Source organism: Trachypithecus francoisi, unplaced genomic scaffold (assembly GCF_009764315.1).
Source record: "Trachypithecus francoisi isolate TF-2019V2 unplaced genomic scaffold, Tfra_2.0 Lachesis_group12, whole genome shotgun sequence".
Classification (NCBI taxonomy): Eukaryota; Metazoa; Chordata; class Mammalia; order Primates; family Cercopithecidae; genus Trachypithecus; species Trachypithecus francoisi.
Window position 1 is genome coordinate 15,145,339 of NW_022681457.1, and position 18,439 is coordinate 15,163,777.

Consider the following 18,439-nt stretch of genomic DNA (forward strand, 5'->3'; position numbering starts at 1 on the left):
AAATTTTTTATATTTTTAGTAGAGACAGGGTTTCACCATGTTGGCCAGGCTGGTCTTGAGCTCCTGACCTCAGGTGATCCACCTGTCCTGGCCTCCCAAAGTGCTGTGATTATGGGTGTGAGCCACCACACCCAGCCTGGGGACTTCAATATTTAAAGTGGGGAAAGAGGAAAGAAAAAAAGGAGGAGAGTGAATAAAAAGGGAAAGTGGTTGCATTCTTTTGAGGCTTTGATCAGCTTTCACTGAATCCACATTTTACATGTGACAGGAGAGGGTAGAGGAATAGTCAACTATGCAATCATCTTGCCCTCTGTGAATTTCCTTTTTTTTTTTTTTTGAGACGGAGTTTTCTTTTGAGATGTAGTTTTGCTCTTGTCACCCAGGCTGGAGTGCAATGGCTTGATCTTGGCTCACTGCAATCTTCGCCTTCCGGGTCCAAGTGATTCTCCACCTCAGCCTCCCGAATAGCTGGGATTACAGGCATCTGCCACCACACCTGGCTAATTTTTGTATTTTTAGTAGAGATGGGGTTTTACCATGTTGGCCAGGCTGGTCTAAACTCCTGACCTAGTGATCTGCCCGCCTTGGCCTCCCAAAGTGTTGGGATTTCAGGGGTAAGCCACTGCGCCTGGCCAGATTTGCATTTTTAAATAAAATAAACTAAACATCTGGTGGAGGAAAGACTGAAATAGGCGTTTGTCTCAGGTGAGCAGAGGGATGACTTCTGGTCCTGTCTTGTTCAGTACCTGTGAAGATAGCTGTTAATTACATTGTCAGGGTGAAACTCAACAGAAATGTTTTAGGGTAAAGATCTTGGGGCCCACAAGGAATTTCCTTGTGGCCAAATTGTGAGCAAGGCCTGCTGGGGAGGTGTGTAGCCTTCTGTCTTTGCATCTATATATTTAGGAACAAAACAGGAGGCAGTTTGGTGTGACTCCATTCCCAAGCCTGACTTTTCCCTTTAGCATAGTGAGTTTGGTGTTCCAAGATTTGTTTTTTTTTTTTCCTTTCTCAGTGGGTAGAACCAGAGAACTTTCTAGAAAGAACTTGGTTGGAAAAAAAAAAAAAAAATATATATATACTATGGCCAAACTCCCCAGTCTTTTGGGAGGGCAACAAGGGTTTGTAATAAAAGTCTCTCTTCCCACCTCCGGTGCTGTTTACTGTGTGTCAGGTAAGTCTTAGTAAAGTTTTTTTTTTTTTAAGAAGAAAATATCTGTCTCCCCTTTACCCTCCCCACCTTTTACTTTGCTCTGTACACCTCTGATATCATTTGAGTTTTTTACAATAAGATAAGATGGAGTTTATATATTTTTGAGTAATAATAAGCATGAGCATTCTCCAAAAATCTCTGCCCCCCAAGTAGTCACAGGTCCCCATTCATCATACCATAATGAGTCCTTCCCTCTTTCCAAGTCCACTGAAGAGTCATTAAGTCAGCCCCAGGGAAGGGAAGGAATGATGTAGAGCGGGCAAAGGATGGACAGGACACAGAGAAATGGGGCCCACTCTAATGAAAGAATTTGTCCTTTGTTTTGATATATGATCTCACTCTGTCATCCAGTCTGAAGTGCAGAGACATGATCATGGCTCACTGTAGCCTCAACCTCCTGAGCTCAAGTGCAGACAAAAAATAAAATGATAAACCACTCCCGCCCCCCAACCATCTGAATGGACCCCTCTTCTGAGCCAGAGCTTTCCAAAGTTAACCTGAAAAACTGGTTCAGGCCATGCTGTGGTAAGGGAGAGTTGGCCATGCCTCATTATACCCTCCTCCCTTTTGGATTTTGGGAAAAGCTGACCAGCATGAACGTCAACACAGACCTTAAGTCTGATAAACATTTACAATGTATTCTCTCCGAAGCCTGCGACTTGGCGGTTTCATTTGTGTGATAAAACTTTGGTTTCCACGATCCCTTATCATTGTAACCCAGACATTCCTTTCTATTGATTCCAGGTCTTTAGATAATAACTTTTTTAACCTATTGCCAATCAGAAAATTTTTGAATCTACCTATAACCTGGAAGTTTCCTCCACCTGGAGTTGTCCTGCCTTTCTGGACTGAAACAATGTACATCTTACATGTATTTGATTGCCTCATGTCTTCCTAAATGGTATAAAACTAGGCTGTGCCCTGACCACCTTAGGCACGTTTTCAGGGTCTCCTGAGCGCTGTGTCACACACCATGGTCACTCACATTTGGTTCAGAATAAATCTTTTCAAATATTTTACAGTTTCACTCTTTTTGTGGACATAAGTGATCATCCCACTTCAGCCTCCCAAGTAGCTGGGACTACAGGCAAGCGCCACCATGCCAGGCCAATTTTTGGATTATATTTTTTTGTAGAGATGTGTTCTCACTAGGTTGCCCAGGCTGGTCTCAAACTCCTGGGCTCATGCAATCCTCCCACCTCTGCCTCTCAAAAGTGCTGGGATTACAGGTATGAGCCACTACCGCAGGCCCATAATTGGAGAATTTGGATTCCGATTTTTCTCATTTGGCCATACCTCCTAGGGAAATTTTAGGACCCCAAAACAGCAGCCTTAAGATTGGGCTGGGAGTGCTCTGGAGAAGGCTAAAGCTAGTTACTGCTCCAGCTAGCAAGAGGAGTTAGCATATTAGAGTGAAAGGAAAATCAGACTTTACGTCAAAATACCTAACTTCTTGCCTTGGATCTGGCCATAGCTAAATGTAAGAAACTCACTGACGTTTTCCAGATCTCAGATTCTTTTTCTGGAGAATGTGTGGTTTGGAGAAGATGAATTTTAAAGGCTCTTTCAGCACTAAAATTCCATTTCTAGTGTTGAAACATACACAAATCACAGCAGAAATGTTTATTAGTAATGCCTACTGCATACAAAAATTACAGCAGAAATTGTATTAAAAATGTCACATACATTCATAGTATCTCCCTATTCTCCCTCAAATTCCCACCTACTCCTCAACTTGTTGAAGCTCAATGGTAAGAAGGCTCCCAGTCAAAAAAGACGTCCTCAGACCCAGGCCCAGAACTGCCTTCTTAGGAAAAGTGAATAATTGATGGCAGCAGCAATGGCAGCAGTAGCTGTAACCCCCCAAACAGGAATGGGAAGACAGGTGGCCCCATTTTCAGTCTTTCGAGGTTGAGTGAGAAGCTGACGTGGGCACACTTCCCTCACAAACATGGGTCCTACTGCTAAGACTCCAGACATCAACCTGCAGCCAATCGTGGCTGTACAGCCTTTGACCTCCACAGATGACTCAATGCCACCTATGGAACAAGGAAGGATGGGGAGAGACAGAGATGTTTTAGGACATCAGAGGAGAATCCAGTCCCCCCTCATCCCTGGAGACCTCAGTGTCAGAATCTCTTGGGATCCACTCAAATGGTTTTCCAGCCTCTGAAACTATCAGATGTTCATTTCAGTTTACCTCCAGTGATCTCAAGTTTTCCTTGATAGCATCGAGTTGTACCATTGGGACAGGGAAGAGAAGGAGCATTGAAACAGGTCCCCAAAGCCACACAGGTTGGGCAATGGAGGGTTGTTGACATGGTGGAAGCTGGAGGGAAACGAGAGAGACAGTTAAGGGCAGGTCCTGCCTCCAGAGGTCTTGCTCCTTGCTGCCTTGTCTTCCCCAAGATTTTCCTGCAGATGCCACTCTAATCAAGGCCCATTACTGCAGCCTCCCCCCATCCTTCCCCAGCTGGTGCTCTCTGCTGTGAAATCTCCATCAATCTGACTTCCAAACTCTGTGGAGGTGTGAAGATACAGAGATGAAAAGGACATAGTTCCTGTCATCTAGCATCTCTGTCTAGGAGAAAGACATGTGAGTAATCAACTCAGTAGCTGCTGTGTTCAAGGTATAATGACAAAGGAATGGAGGAATATCCAACTACCTAAAAGAATTTGGTAAATATTTTCAAAGAGCTGATACCTGAGTTGACGTGGAAGATGAAGAGGGGTTAGCCATGTGAAAATGGGGTAGGGAGGGGTAGTAAGGGACAGCAAGGGCAAAGGTCAGGTGGTGTGAGCCATCTGGGTGGATTCAGGGAATTGTGAGAAGTTGCAGCTTGTAGGCCCAGCTATTTCTTTGAGCTGATTTTTTTTTTTATGGCCAGCATCCATTTTGATTGGCCAGTGCCATCTACATTGTTAAGCATTTTGAGTATTAGCCCCAGAAACACACAGTAAATGCGAGAGGGAAGAGAGGGAAATGAAGCTGAAAAGACAGGCAGGGCCAAGTTACTATAGGCCTTGTTAATTGGGGAACTGGGCTATTCTCATGCAGCAATGGGAAACCAATACTTGTTAGACTGATAATACCACCCTGCTCAGAAACCTACACTGATGCTTATTGCTTTTTTCTTTTTTTAGATGGAGTCTTGCTCTCTCTCCCAGGCTGAAGTGCAGTGGCACACTATTGGCTCACTGCAACCTCTGCCTCCTGGGTTCAAGCAATTCTCCTGCCTCAGCCTCCCGAGTGGTTGGGATTACAGGTGTGTGCCACCAGGCCAAGCTAATTTTTGTATTTTTAATAGAGGCAGGGTTTCACCATATTGGCCAGGCTGGTCTTGAATCCCTGACCTCAGGCAATCCACCTCACCCGGCCTGTCTTATGGCTTAATAAGCACAAAACTCAGTTTATACTCCAGCCTTCTGTCTGCTCTGAGCAGTGTTTAGATCCCAGTGAACAATTCAGAAAAAATAAAATTACTTGAACTGTGAGGTATTTTGGGGTATGGGCCACTTAGGCTAAGCCAAGTCAGAATGCAAAGGGAGGCCATGCACACGCTCTTTATGGAGTTTCTCTTAGTACCTATCTCTCCCACTTCCAGGGTACCTGTGGTCTCACTGAACTCCCAAAACTGAGACAGGCTGTCTTTGTCATTACAGAAGGAATCCTCGCAGTAGTTACTGTAGGAGATCACAATCAGGCCGGGGTGTGGAGAGTGCTGGACAATTGTTATGGCCTCCTCCCCTTCTGGGATGCAGCCCTTCGTGGCCAAAATGGCTGTCTCAGTCCCTGTTATGTGACAGGAAGGAGGGGAAATGGATGGTGGCCCTCACGATTGGCCTGGACGAAGGGAACAAGCATTAACATGGACATAATCAACCTCCCTCCTACCCAGCCCAACTGCCCCATCTCATTTTACCTGCTTTAATCATTAATATGGTTTCCTGGCAAAGTGCCCCTTTGTCGCAAGTCTCAACTTCCTCTGTGGTCCAGTTAAACATATTGGCTGGATCCGCTTCCACAGTCATGGACAGACCCTTTTGACAATATAGTTCTAGGCCTGCTGGGGAGAAAACAAGAAGAGGATAAGCACTACTCCATGGGCCAAGGCGGCTCCTTTTTCATCATCAGTCCACCTTCTGTGACACACTGCCCTCCCCTACGTCCCCTATACGCACAGGTCAGGAGGGAGGTTCCTAGGACCAGGAGGATCAGCAAATGCTGGATATGAGGGGTTCCCATGGCTTCTTCTGGAGAGGTCTGGGAGGAGCTGGTCTGGATCTGTGAATCTGATGGAGAGAAAGCAACTAACTTTTCAGTCACAGTGCATGAGATAAAATCTAGGTTCTGGCAAGTACTGACTTCAGGGTGGAGTGTTTTAATCTGCATTTTTTTTTTTTTTTTTTGACTGTCGCCTAGGCTGAAGTACAGTGGCGCAATCTCGGCTCACTGCCTCTGCTCCCGGGTTCAAGCGATTCTCCAGCTTCAGCCTCCCGAGTAGCCAGGATTACAGGTGCCCACCACCACACCCGGTGAATTTTTTGTATTTTTAGTAGAGATAGCATTTCACCATGTTGGTCAGGCTGGTCTTGAACTCCTGACCTCAGGTGATCCGCCGGCCTCGGCCCCCCACAGTGCTGGGATTCCAGGCATGAGCCCCCGTGCCCGGCCCCACAGTGGGGTTTATGGTGTATATGACCACGACCTCTGAAGTCGTTCTGTCCCTAATCGGCTTGAGAGCTGGAGCGAGTTCACAGGTTTATCGTGCCCCAGTTTTTCATGGTTTTTATTCTCAGGCCCAGCCACCCAGTGCCCTCCAACTTCAGGATCAGGAGTGTGGCCCTGAAGGCCGCTTCTCTCTCGGTCTCAGGGGTCCCTTACATTCTCTCTGGGACCCAGAATCTCAGTCTCCAGCCCCAGCCCCATCAGAACCCGGGATTCTGAGAGCCCAGCCCCGTCCTACATAGGGATTGAGGAGTTTGGGTTCCAACCACCTTTTCCCGCAGGACACGCCATTCTGGGCCCCTCCCCTCTCAGGCCCGGGAGCCCAGGCCCTCAACCCTCGTTCCCCTCAGAGCCAGGATCTGGGTCCCCAGCCTTCTGTTTCCTCAGAATCCAGGAATCTGAGTCCCTAGCCGTCTTTTTCTCTTTAAAGAAGCAAAATTTCCGCCGGCTTCCGGGCAGACACCTCACAAGAATCTCACGACGTCAAAGTTGAGGCCCGGAACGCCTTCTCTCCGGGCTTGGCATTCTCCTAGGCCTCTCCAAGGCCGGGCCAGCCTGGCCACACAGCACTCGAAACCCCATTGGTGGACGCAAAAGCATCGGATAAGTTCATTGGATGAGCCTGGAGGAACACGGCACCTCATTGGCCACAGAGAAGTCAATTCCTGGCAATCAGAGGGTGCGCATGCTGAGATGAGTGGCGGGCAAAGCGGCAGGAAGAGTCCGCCTGTTTTTGCAGCCTCAGGCACACAATGCAGGGTGGGCTGTGCATTGCCAGACGGCCTCGCCTAGCCCTTTTCTGTTTTTGCACTCAGTTGTCCCTGCTTCTCCAGCCACACTAGGAGGTCAGACCCTTGGCCCTCACTCACGGAACTTATCTCCCTACCCAAACGGCCTCTCATGTTCCCAGCCTGGCCCCTGCCTCCGCACCCACCTTAGTGGCCCTGGCTGCTGGGAGTCAGCTTGGCCTCTTCACTCCTCACTTGCAGTGGCCTCTGCGCAGCCCGGGCGTCTTCCTCTGATTCTATCGCACCAGCCTCCTCTGGTCTCCTGGAGGGCTGAATCCAGGAATGCCCCCTTCAGCGTCACTCTGGGCACCCCGAATGCTTGCATGAGTCGCTGTGACGGCACAGGCTGCTGTCAGATCGAACCCACGTGTCTGTGTCAGGACCATGAAGAAAACATGTCAGTTGGATTTGTTGCTCATGGCTGGCAGTTCACTTTCACATCTATGTAACCTTCCTTTCTCTTTTCTTTTTCTTCTCCCCTCCTCTCCCCTCCCCTCCTCTTTTTTCTTTTCTTTTTGATGGAGTTTTGCTCTTTTTGCCCGAGCGAGAGTGCAATGGCGCAATCTCGGCTCCCTGCAACCTCCTCCTCCCGGGTTCAAGCGATTCTCCTACCACAGCCTCCCAGGTAGCTGGGATTACAGGCATGTATCACCACGCCTGGCTTATTTTTTGGAGAGAGAGAGTCTCTCTCTATCCCCCAGGCTGGAGTGCAGTGACGTGATCTCAGCTCACTGCAACCTCCCTCTCCCAGGTTCAAGCGATTCTCATGCCTCAGCCTCCCCTGAGTAGCTGGGATTACAGGCACCTGCCACTACACCGGGCTAATTTTTGTATTTTTAGTAGAGACAGGGTTTCGCCATGTTGACCAGGCTGGTCGTGAACTCCTGACCTCAGGTGATACACCTGCCTCAGCCTTCCAAAGTACTGGGATTACAGACGTGAGCCACTGCGCCTGGCCTATGTAAGCTTTCCAGATGTGACATGAAGTTGTAGCAGGATGAGCTGCAGACAAAACTCCTCAGACACTGGATTAAAGAAAGAGGTTTATTTGGCTGGGAGCATTGGCAGACTTGCATCTTAAGAGCTGAGCTCCCTGAAAAATAAATTCTTGGCTTTTTTTTTTTTTTGATGGAGTCTCGCTCTGTCACCCAGGCTGGAGTGCAGTGGTGCAATCTTGGCTCACTGCCTCTGCCTCCTGGGTTCATGCCATTCTCCTGCCTCAGCCTCCCGAGTGGCTGGGACTACAGATGCCTGTCACCTCGCCCAGCTAATTTTTTGTATTTTTAGTAGAGATGGAGTTTCACCATATTAGCCAAGATGGTCTCGATTTCCTAAACTTGTGATCCGCCTGCCTAGGCCTCCCAAAGTGCTGGGATTACAGGTGTGAGCCACTGCACCTGGCCAATGCTTGGCCTTTTAAAGGCTTACAACTTTAAGGGGTCCACGTGAAAGGGTCGTGATAAATCGAGCAAGCATGGGAAATGTGACTGGGGGCTACGTGCATCAGCTAACAGAACAGAAAGTTTTGCAATGCTTTTTCTCTTTTTTTTTTTTTTTTGAGACAGAGTCTCGCTCTGTCACCCAGGCTGGAGTGCAGTGGCACGATCTCGGTTCATTGTAAGCTCCATCTCCCAGGTTCATGCCATTCTCCTGCCTCAGCCTCCCGAGTAGCTGGGACTACAGGCGCCTGCCACCATGCCTGGCTAATTTTTTATATTTTTAGTAGAGACGGGGTTTCACCGTGTTAGCCAGGATGGTCTTGTTCTCCTGACCTCGTGATCCACCCGCCTCGGCCTCCCAAAGTGCTGGGATTACAGCCGTGAGCCACTGTGCCCAGCCCTGCAATGCTTTTTCATACATAGTCTGGAATTTACAGATAACACAAGTAGTTTAGGTCAGGGGTTGATGTTATTATTATTACTTTTTTTAACTCCTGGGGCCGGGCGGTGGTGCCAAGATTGTCTGACTATTTACCTTACTTCTGTTTCTTTCCATCTTTTTGTTTCTCACTTTCCTCCTGTCTTGTGAACTAGGCAAGGTGGAGGGAGGAGGGTAGCAGAAGTAGTAGTGGTCTCCTTCCTTAAAGTAAGGCAACGCTTTGTATACGTTCAGAATTGGTACTGATTCTGTAAGTTACAGTATCAATGAGTATTTATTTTTAATAGAGAAAATGCCACAATAAGAAAGGGATTGGTAAAGCTCCAATCCCTTTGTTATCTTTGAACTGTTATCTTTGAATGATCACATGTCAGAGGATCTGGGATGAATGTGTGGCAGTTTTCAGCCCCTGTCTGAGCCTTGAGGGCTCATGCTTGGGAAAGTAATCACCTTGTTGAGTCACTCTCCAGATGACCTGGTCACAGAATCCCTCCATCTCACACTTAGAAGAGACCTTGGAAACCTAAGCGCTCTCCATCTCTATTCTTCACCCCGTTTCTGCTTCAACAGCTCCAGGGACCTCTTCTTGCCCCGTGACATAGTTTGGATATTTGTCCCACACCCAAATCTCATGTTGAAATGTAATTTCCAGCGTTGGAGGTGCGACCTGGTGGAAGGTGTTTGGGTCATAGGGGTGGATCCTTCATGATTTCGTGCTGTCCTTGCAGTGGTGAGTGAGTCCTTGCCAGATCTGGTTGTTGAAGTTTGTGGCACCTCCCCTTCCTACTCTCTCTTGCTCCCCTTCTCTGGCCTGCATCCTTTCGCCATCAGTAAAAGCTCTCTGAGACCTCCCCAGAAGGAGATTCTGGCACCACGCTTCCTGTACAGCTGCAGAACCTTGAGCAAATTAAACCTCTTTTCTTATAAATTAGCTAGTCTTAGGTATTTCTTTATAGCTGTGCAAGAACACCGCAATACACAGCCCCTTGAGAAAGGCGGCTCTGCCTTTTTGGTGCAAGAGAGATCAACAGATCTTCCTTGGCCTGAGCCAATTCCTGTTCCTCCCCAAGCTTCGGTGTCCTCATCTAGAAAATGAGGAGGTTAGGCCGGGCGCAGTGGCTCAAGCCTGTAATACCCGCACTGTGGGAGGCCAAGGCGGGTGGCTCACCTGAGGTCAGGAGTTTGAGACCAGCCTGGCCTTCACCAACATGGTGAAACCCTGTCTCTACTAAAAATACAAAAATTAGCTGGGCCTGGTGGCACGTGCCTGTAATCCCAGCTACTTGGGAGGCTGAGGCAGGAAAATCTCTTGAACCTGGGAAGCGGAGGTTGCAGTGAGCTGAGACTGTGCCATTGCATTCCAGCCTGGGTGACAGAGCAAGTCCGCTTCTCAAAAAAAAAAAAAAAAAAAAAAAAAAAAAAAAAAGAAAGAAAGAAAAAAAAAAGTGGTTAAGATGGTGAATTCTATGTTATATATATTTTACCATAATTTACAATAATTCCTATTCTTTTCATAAAACAGCTGGAGAAAGCTTTGCAGGTCACAAAGAGCATAGCTGGCCACTGGGGCTGGCATGGGGCTAGCACCTGGGTACATAGGAAACACGGGTGAGACAGGCTCTTCATGCCTGCACATATGTACGGATACACACGGATGCAAATTTCTGAGCCATGTAAATACAACACCTATTCAAAAAATTAAACAGAAAAAGGAAATGTAATGGAGCTGAAGGATGAGGGTAGGTGGGGCAGCTGCTCGGGAGGACTGTGGAGGCCACGTCATCAACCTTCGAGGCTCTCTTAGCAGCTGGAGCACATCCCAGGGACTTGGGAGCCCTGGAAAGAGGAGCAGGAGAGGGCCATGGCCAGAGGAGGACTGAAAAAGATCATCTCTGCCACAGAGAAGAAGCTGGCTTGGATGCTGGTGGCCTCCATGGAGACAGGGAGACCTGGGGAGATCACTGCATTCATCCAAGGAAGAGTGGGTGGTGGTGCAAACTTAGGCGGAGGCCACAGGGTGCAGAAGACAGGACACAGCAGAAAGAGATGTAGGACATGGAAGGGACAGAAAGGAGTGACCACCAGACATGAAGGGGTAAGGAAAGTGGAAGCATGAGAACATCTGCTGGGCATCTGGCTGAGAGGTCGGGTGACCAGGGTACCGCTCCTTAAAGGAGAACCCAGGACAGGAGCAGATTCAGAGAAAACCGCCCTGCTCACTCCAGCAAGAAGCAGAAAAGGGACTGGTTAAAGGACAGGGTAGGAAGGTCACCAAGCTCCAAGGGCCCTCATGAAGCCGGCTTGGAGGCCACAGGGCCCAGGGCAAGGATTAAACCGCAGGCACAGGACAGCTCCAGTCAAGATCTTCCGGCTACTACAGGAGGCAGAAACCACACCCTGCACCCTGCACTGCTGAGGCTGGCCCTGGAGTCCAGAAGCTTCTGCACCACTGTCCCCCATCCCCACTCAAAAAATAAAAACAAAAAACAAATTGGTACCATGCACCCTCTGCTTCCTGGCACTGCTCGGGATCCTGAATCTTTCACGGGAGCGCCTGACAGGGAAAGCCTGGACCCGTGTTGGTATCCCTCCTGTAAGGAGTGCTGGGAACATGAACTTTCCGGCTTCCTCCTTCGGAAGGCAGAACATTCCCCACGTGTACTGGTGGCATTTAACAACTGCAGGGCAGCCAGAGAACATGCACTGTGTTCCACCAGGAGAGTTCCTGGCGGGATGTCCCGGTGCAGTCGCCCGCCCCAAGGTGGGTATTTGAGCTGAGGAACTGAGAAGCCGGGTTCTGCCTAGAGTTAGAGATCCAAGAGGCATCAGCACATGGAAGGGAGGGAAGCCACGGTACCCTGAGGGTGGGAGATCAGATGAACCAGGAGAGGCAGGGCCTGGGAGGAACCCTGGGGAGCAGCCTCTGTTAAAGCCTGGGGGAAGCAGCTTCAGAGAAGGTGGAGTAACTTGGGTGTGGGGTGCTGGAAAAATATAATTAAGAAACAAATTTCTGCTCAGCCCAGAAACCTCCCTCACATCCGTAGAAGTAAAAGAAACGTGTCTTATGATTGAGTAACCATTAAGCCAAAACGTGATGCAATCTGCTAAGAGATGACAAAGACAGGAAGAAATCCCACCTTTGTATCCAGCCAAGCAGGTGCAACCTGTTACACACATGGTCTCCAGATAGACGGTCACTAGTCCCCAGGTGAGAGGACTCGATGGCACCATTTGTCACACATAGTTCATCCTAAATTCACTCAGTAACTGGGTTGATTCTCTGTGTGGTTAATTGGTTTTATCCACAGGAAAAACAAACCTCTCTTATGTATGACAGGAGGTAATTTTGCAACTGGGAGTGAGATGCCCCCAGAACTGAGGTTCCTTCCTTCTCACAGAAACTGGGAGACAGGGGTGCTTTCTTCCCGGATGCCTGCCTTTCAAAGAGAGAGCTCCCAGGGCCTTGAGGAGGACAGTTCTGGGTTGTGAGGCAGGCAAGATGCTTACGTATGCTTTAGATAACTTTACATAGATCTCCACGGGGCAGAGAAAGGATTTTCAATTACACCTCTTCTAAAAAAAAAAAAAAAAGCTCTCAAAGTCTAGTCTAGGCAACATAGCAAGATCTTATCTCCACACACACAAAAATAATAATAAATTTGCTGGGCATGGTGGGATGTGTGTATAGTCCCAGCTACTCAGGAGGCTAAGGAGGGAGGATCGCTGGAGCCCAGGAGGTTAAGGCTGCAGTAATCTTGGATGGCACCACTGCACTCCAGCCCGGGTGACAGAAGGAGACTCTGTCAATGAATGAATGAATGAATAAATGAATGAATAGAAAATGCTGTGAGTGAAAAGAGGAGAGTCTCTTTATCTTTTTGCACCAGGCTAAACAAAATTTTAAAAAATGTATATTTACCTCACAGAGATTATGCCAGGAAAAGAAGTGACCCTCAGTGTCAAAGGACGCAAAACTAACTGGTGAGCTCCTGGCAGGTTTAGCAATAAAGGAGGATGTTGCTGACCTCAGAACAAGCTTAAACAGTTTGTTCTTTTATAATTTGGAGTATTCCCTCTACCGCCTATTGTTTACTTTTGACCTTTGATATTTACGCTATGCAAATTTATCAACCCCTGATTTTACTTCTTCAAAGCCATACGAGGCTAGTCAAGCCTGATTTCCTCTTACAGGAACTAAGGCTTTTTCCCCATGGTAATTGTGTAACCAGGTTACAAGATTTAAAAATCTATTGCAAGTGACAGTAATTTTAAAAAAAGAAAAAATCAAACACTCCCCGGTCAGTCTTCACGGGGCATATGTGGCCTTGTGGCCCCCAGGAAATATGGCTCTTTCCACAAGTGCTAAGTCCACTCTCTCCACCAACCCTAAGATGTTAGTTCCACAGCACTGCCAGCACTGTGCTTTGTCTATTTCTTTCTTTGTCTTTTTTGAGAGGGGGTCTTGCTCCGTCATTCAGACTGAAGTGCAGTGATGCAATTTTGGCTCATTGCAACCTCCACTTCCCAGGCTCAAGAGATCATTCCACCTCAGCCTCCCGAGTACCTGGGACTACAGGTGTGCACCACCAGGCCTGGTTACTTTTTTGTATTTTTGGTAGAGAGGGGGTTTCTCCCTGTTGCCCAGGCTGGCCACGAACTCCTGAGCTCAAGAGATCTGCCTGCCTTGGCCTCCCAGAATGTTGGGATGGCAGGCATGAGCCACTGCTCCTGGAGTGGGCTTTATTTATTTCCTTTTCTATTTCCTTTTCCTGTGTGGTGAAGAGATTGAAAACCCTGCCTTATTTTGCAGGAAGAGATGGAAGGCTAAAAAGAGGAAGTAAATTGTTCAGGTCATAGTGAAACAATAGCAGGTCTAGAATATCAGCCTCTTTACTCAAAGCCCACAATTTCCAAATAGCACAACTTCCTTTCTCTTTATGCTTTTTAGGGATTTTATTTATTTATTTATTACTATTTTTTGCCAAAATGAAACTCCAGGTCAAAGGACTTTGTTGGTCTAATGTCAAATTGGCTTCCAAATTGTTGATCTAATCCACAGGGCCACCAGCACTCAAGGATATAGGTGCACAGCAATGCCAACCTCATGTTGTAATCCTTTCATTCATTTTTGCCCCTCTGGTCAGTACACGAAAGCCTGTAAAGATCTTTTGTTTTATTTTTGAGACGGAGTCTCACTCTGTCGCCCAGGCTAGAGTGCAATGGCACAGTCTTGGCTCCCTGCAACCTCCACCTCCCGGGTTCAAGCTATTCTCCTGCCTCAGCTGAGTAGCTGGGATTACAGGCACACGCCACCATGCCTGGCTAATTTTTGTATTTTTAGTAGAGACAGGGTTTCACCATGTTGGTCAGGCTGGTCTTGAACTCCTCACCTCAGGTGATCCTTCTTTCACACCCTCCTTCTTTCACCTCCAGCCAGCTTTTCCACTCTAAATATTGAATTCCTCAAAATTATCTTTGGGAAAGGGCGCAGACCACAGTCTGTTTCTATGATTGCATGGTTTTTTCTATGTCCTTAACCTTGGCAAAATAAGTTTCTAAGCTGATGGAGACCTGTCTCAGACACCTTTTGGTTTACATCTCATCTCTGGACTCCCCTTTAATCTAGGAGTGCTCCCCAACTACCTTTCATTTTCTTTAATGTCATTGAAAGTGAATGGTTCACTTTTTTTTTTTTTTGGTAAAGTCTTCCACCACCTGGATGTGTCTGACTCTGACTTTATGATTAGAGTAGTTTTAATGATTTTTGGCAATGTTCTTCTAGCTGGGTGTCGTGTGTCACATTCAGAAGGTCTTTAATGCCTGTTTGTCAAATTCTTGGTTAATTAACAAGAGCTCTGTGAGGTAAGTCATGGAGGCCATGTGAATGTCCTATTCCCCACCACGAGACCCTTCTGTCTCCTTGCACACATCATGCCCAAGCTACTTCCAGAAAATTCTCCGTGATCATGGCAAATCACATGATGCTTTTGGTCCAGCTCCCCTGCTGCCCTCCTCTTCACTCCTCTGCCCATGACAAGAAGCCTTTACACCCAGGCAGTTCAGCACCCAGAACTGGTTCCATTCATCCCATTCAAGGAGAGGAAAACTGAGCCCTGGGAAGGAGAAGTAAAGCTGGAGTCACAAAGCCAGGAAATGATGGCCAAGGCCACGAGTCAGGCCTTATAAACAACCTGCACTCTTCCCCTCCAATGCAGCCTGCCGAGGACGCTCATCAGTAATCTGAAGGTTTCACTTCCAGCCTCCTCATCTGCCAAGCACCCAGCATGTTCCAGCAAAGACAAATTATTGCTATGGCAAACTGATCTGCATTCAGCTTATAGGACTTTATGTTATAAAGAGGAGGGATCTATGGCACTTAATGAAAAGTTACACTTAAAGATTTTTACAGACCTGACTGGGTGTGGTGTCTCACACCTGTAATCCCAGCACTTTGGGAGGCTGAGGCAGATGGATCATCTGAGGTTAAGAGCTCAGCACCAGCCTGGTCAACATGGTGAGACTCTGTCTGTACCATAAATACAAAAATTAGCTTGGTGAGGTGGCAGGTGCCTGTAATCCCAGCTACTCGGGAGGCTAGGACAGGAGAATTGCTTGAACCTGGGGGGCAGAGGTTGCAGTGAGCAGAGATCATGCCACTTCACTCCAGTCTGGGTGAGAGAGCGAAACTCCATCTAAAAAAAAGAGAGAGAGAAAAAAAGAATAATCTATACTTTTTTTTTTTTTTTTTTTTTTTTGCGATAGAGCCTGGCTCTGTCACCGAGGCTGGAGTGCAGTGGTGTGATCTCGGTTCACTGCTGCAACCTCCACCACCAGCTTCAAGTGATTCTCCTGCCTCAGCCTCCCAAGTAGCAGGGATTACAGTTGTGTGTCACCATGTCCAGTTAATTTTTATAGTTTTAGTAGAGATGGGGTTTCACCATGTTGACCAGGCTGGTCTTGAACTCCTGACCTCAAGTGATCCTTCCAAAGTGCTGGGATTACAGGCCTGAGTCACCGTGCCCAGTTCCCTTAAGAATAATCTTAAGAAGGCTCTTGCTGAAGCACTTAGTGATAAGAGTTACAATGTCTACTCCTTGTTTTTAAAATTTAAGAATATTTTAAAAGCATGCGTCGTGTGTGCATAAACAAATACAGTAAAACGGCCGGGCGCGGTGGCTCAAGCCTGTAATCCCAGCACTTTGGGAGGCCGAGACGGGCGGATCACGAGGTCAGGAGATCGAGACTATCCTGGCTAATACGGTGAAACCCCATCTCTACTAAAAAATACAAAAAAAAAAAAACTAGCCGGGCGACGAGGTGGGCGCCTGTAGTCCCAGCTACTCGGGAGGCTGAGACAGGAGAATGGCGTGAACCCGGGAGGCGGAGCTTGCAGTGAGCTGAGAGCCGGCCACTGCACTCCAGCCTGGGCGGCAGAGCAAGACTCCGTCTCAAAAAAAAAATAAAAAAATAAAAAAAAAATAAAAAAATAAAAAAAAACAAATACAGTAAAATGTGAAGAGTGGGTGTAATCTAGGAAGGGAATACTGTACTGTCCTTGCAGCTTTTCTGCAGGTTTGAAATTTTTTTTTCTTTTTTTTTTTTTGAGACTGAGTCTTGCTCTCAAAAGTGATGGATCACGCCCAGGTTGGAGTGCAGTGGCATGATCTTGGCTCACTGCAACCTCTGCTTCTTGGGTTCAAGCGATTCTCCTGTCTCAGCCTCTGGAGTAGCTGGGAACTACAGGTGCCTGCCACTACACCAGGCTAATTTTTGTAATTTTTTTTTTTTTTTGTTATTGTTGAGATGGAGTCTCGCTCTGTCACCCAGGCTAGAGTGCAGTGGCGCTTTCTTGGCTCACTGCAAGCTCCGCCTCCCGGGTTCACGCCATTCTCCTGCCTTGACCTCCTGAGTAGCTGGGACTACAGGCGCCCGCCACCACACCGGCTAATTTTTTGTATTTTCTAGTAGAGATGGGGTTTCACCATGTTAGCCAGGATGGTCTCGATCTCCTGACCTCATGATCTGCCCACCTCGGCCTCCCAAAGTGCTGGGATTACAGGCGTGATCCATCACGCCCGGCAGTTGTTTAGCTCCTCTAGGGCTCAGTCTCTTCACCAATAAAATTGGACGGTTAATGGGATCTCTCTTTCTCAAAGAACTAAAAGTAGAACTATCATTCGACCCAGCAATCCCACTCCTAGAAATCTACCCAAAGAACAAGAAATTGTTTTATCAAAAGATACCTGCACTTATATGTTTATGACAGCACTATTCACAGCAGCAAAGCCATGGAATCCACTGAAATATCCATCACTGGTAGATTGGATAAAGAAAATGTGGTGTAGATACACCATGGGGTCCTATGCAGCCATAAAAATAAAATAAAATCATGCTCTTTGCAGCAACATGAATGCAGCTGGAGGACATAATCCTAAGTGAATTAATGCAGAAACAGAAACTCAAATACTGCATGTTCTCACTTTTAAGTGGGAGCTATACCTTAGATACTTATGGACATAAAAATGGTAATAATAGAGATGGGGACCTCCAAAAGGCGGGAGGGAAGGAGGAAGCCAAGAGTTGAAAATCCACTTATTGGACGCTATACTCACTATTTGAGTTTTGAGTTCAATAGAGGATCCAGCACGATGCAATATACTCATGTAATAAACCTGCAAACGGACCCCCTGAATACATAATTTTAAAAAATAAATTTAAAAAATAGGCTTTCTCTCACTGTTGTGGCCGTGCCTGAATGAGCGCTCAGACAACGGCTTGAAGCAGTCAGGGTTCATAGTGGTCACCCTGTTCATTGTTTGCTGAGAACATACTTTGAGTGGTACAAGGCTCTTAATATTTACCACAACCCATCGGGTGCAGTTGACCATGGTGTCGGTTTACAGAAGAGCACAAGGAAGTTCAGAGAGGAGAGTGAATGGCCAAAGGTCACACAGACAGAAGCAGGAGAGTTGAACCAAGCAGCCTGATCAGACCTTTCTGTTCCAGTCTCCTGTCACTCTGTGTCACCCTCCCTGTCACCCACTACCGTTCAGCCACCACCTGCCCGCCTTCTTTCTCTTTCCTTTCCTTCCTTTCCTTCCTTCCTTTCTTCCTTTCTTCCTTCCTTCCTTTCTCTTTCTTTCTTTTTCTTTCTTTCCTTTCTTCTTTCTTTCTTTCCTTTCTTTCTCTCTCTCTCTCTCCTTCCTTCCTTCCTCCCTCCCTCCCTCTCTCCCTTCCTCCCTCCCTCCTTCTCCTCTCCCTCTCCCTTTCTCTCTTTCTTTCCTTTCTTCCTTCTTTTCTTATCTCTTTTCTTTTTTTTTTCTTTTGACAGGGTCTTGCCCCTTGCTGGCTAGAGTGCAGTGGTGCGATTTCAGCTTACTGTAACCTTGATCTCCTGGACTCAGGTGATCCTCCCATCTCAGACTCCTGAGTAGCTGGGACTACAGGGGTACACCACCACACCTGGCGTTTTTTTTTTTTTTTTTTTTTTTTTGAGATGGGTTTTGCCATGTTGCCCAGGCTGGAGCGCAGTGGTACGATCTTGGCTCATTGCAACCTCTGACTCCCAGGTTCAAGTGATCCTCTCACCTCAGCCTCCTGAGTAGCTGGGACTACAGACACATGCCACCATGCCTCACTAATTTTTTGTATTTTTGGTAGAGATGGGGTTTCACCATGTTGCCTAGGCTGGTCTTGAGCTTCTGAGCTCAAGTGATCCACCCACCTCAGCCTCACAAAGTGCTGGGATTACAGGTGTGAGCCACCATGCCCAGGCCTGGCATCTCTTTCTAATTCTTACCTAAACCAAGGTGGATCTCACCTCATGGCCTT

At 47.3% G+C, this 18,439-nt stretch overlaps 1 protein-coding gene across 1 annotated transcript; it reads right to left on the reverse strand.

Annotated features, from left to right (window-relative positions):
- Positions 1–2,832: 2,832 nt before the first annotated feature.
- Positions 2,833–6,492, reverse strand: TEX101 (testis expressed 101). Its single transcript, XM_033229291.1, is given in 7 exon segments — positions 2,833–3,075; positions 3,077–3,252; positions 3,414–3,542; positions 4,824–5,006; positions 5,137–5,280; positions 5,396–5,498; positions 6,406–6,492. Coding segments are annotated over 6 exon segments (750 nt in total). The 5' UTR covers positions 5,460–5,498; positions 6,406–6,492; the 3' UTR covers positions 2,833–3,021.
- Positions 6,493–18,439: the final 11,947 nt, after the last annotated feature.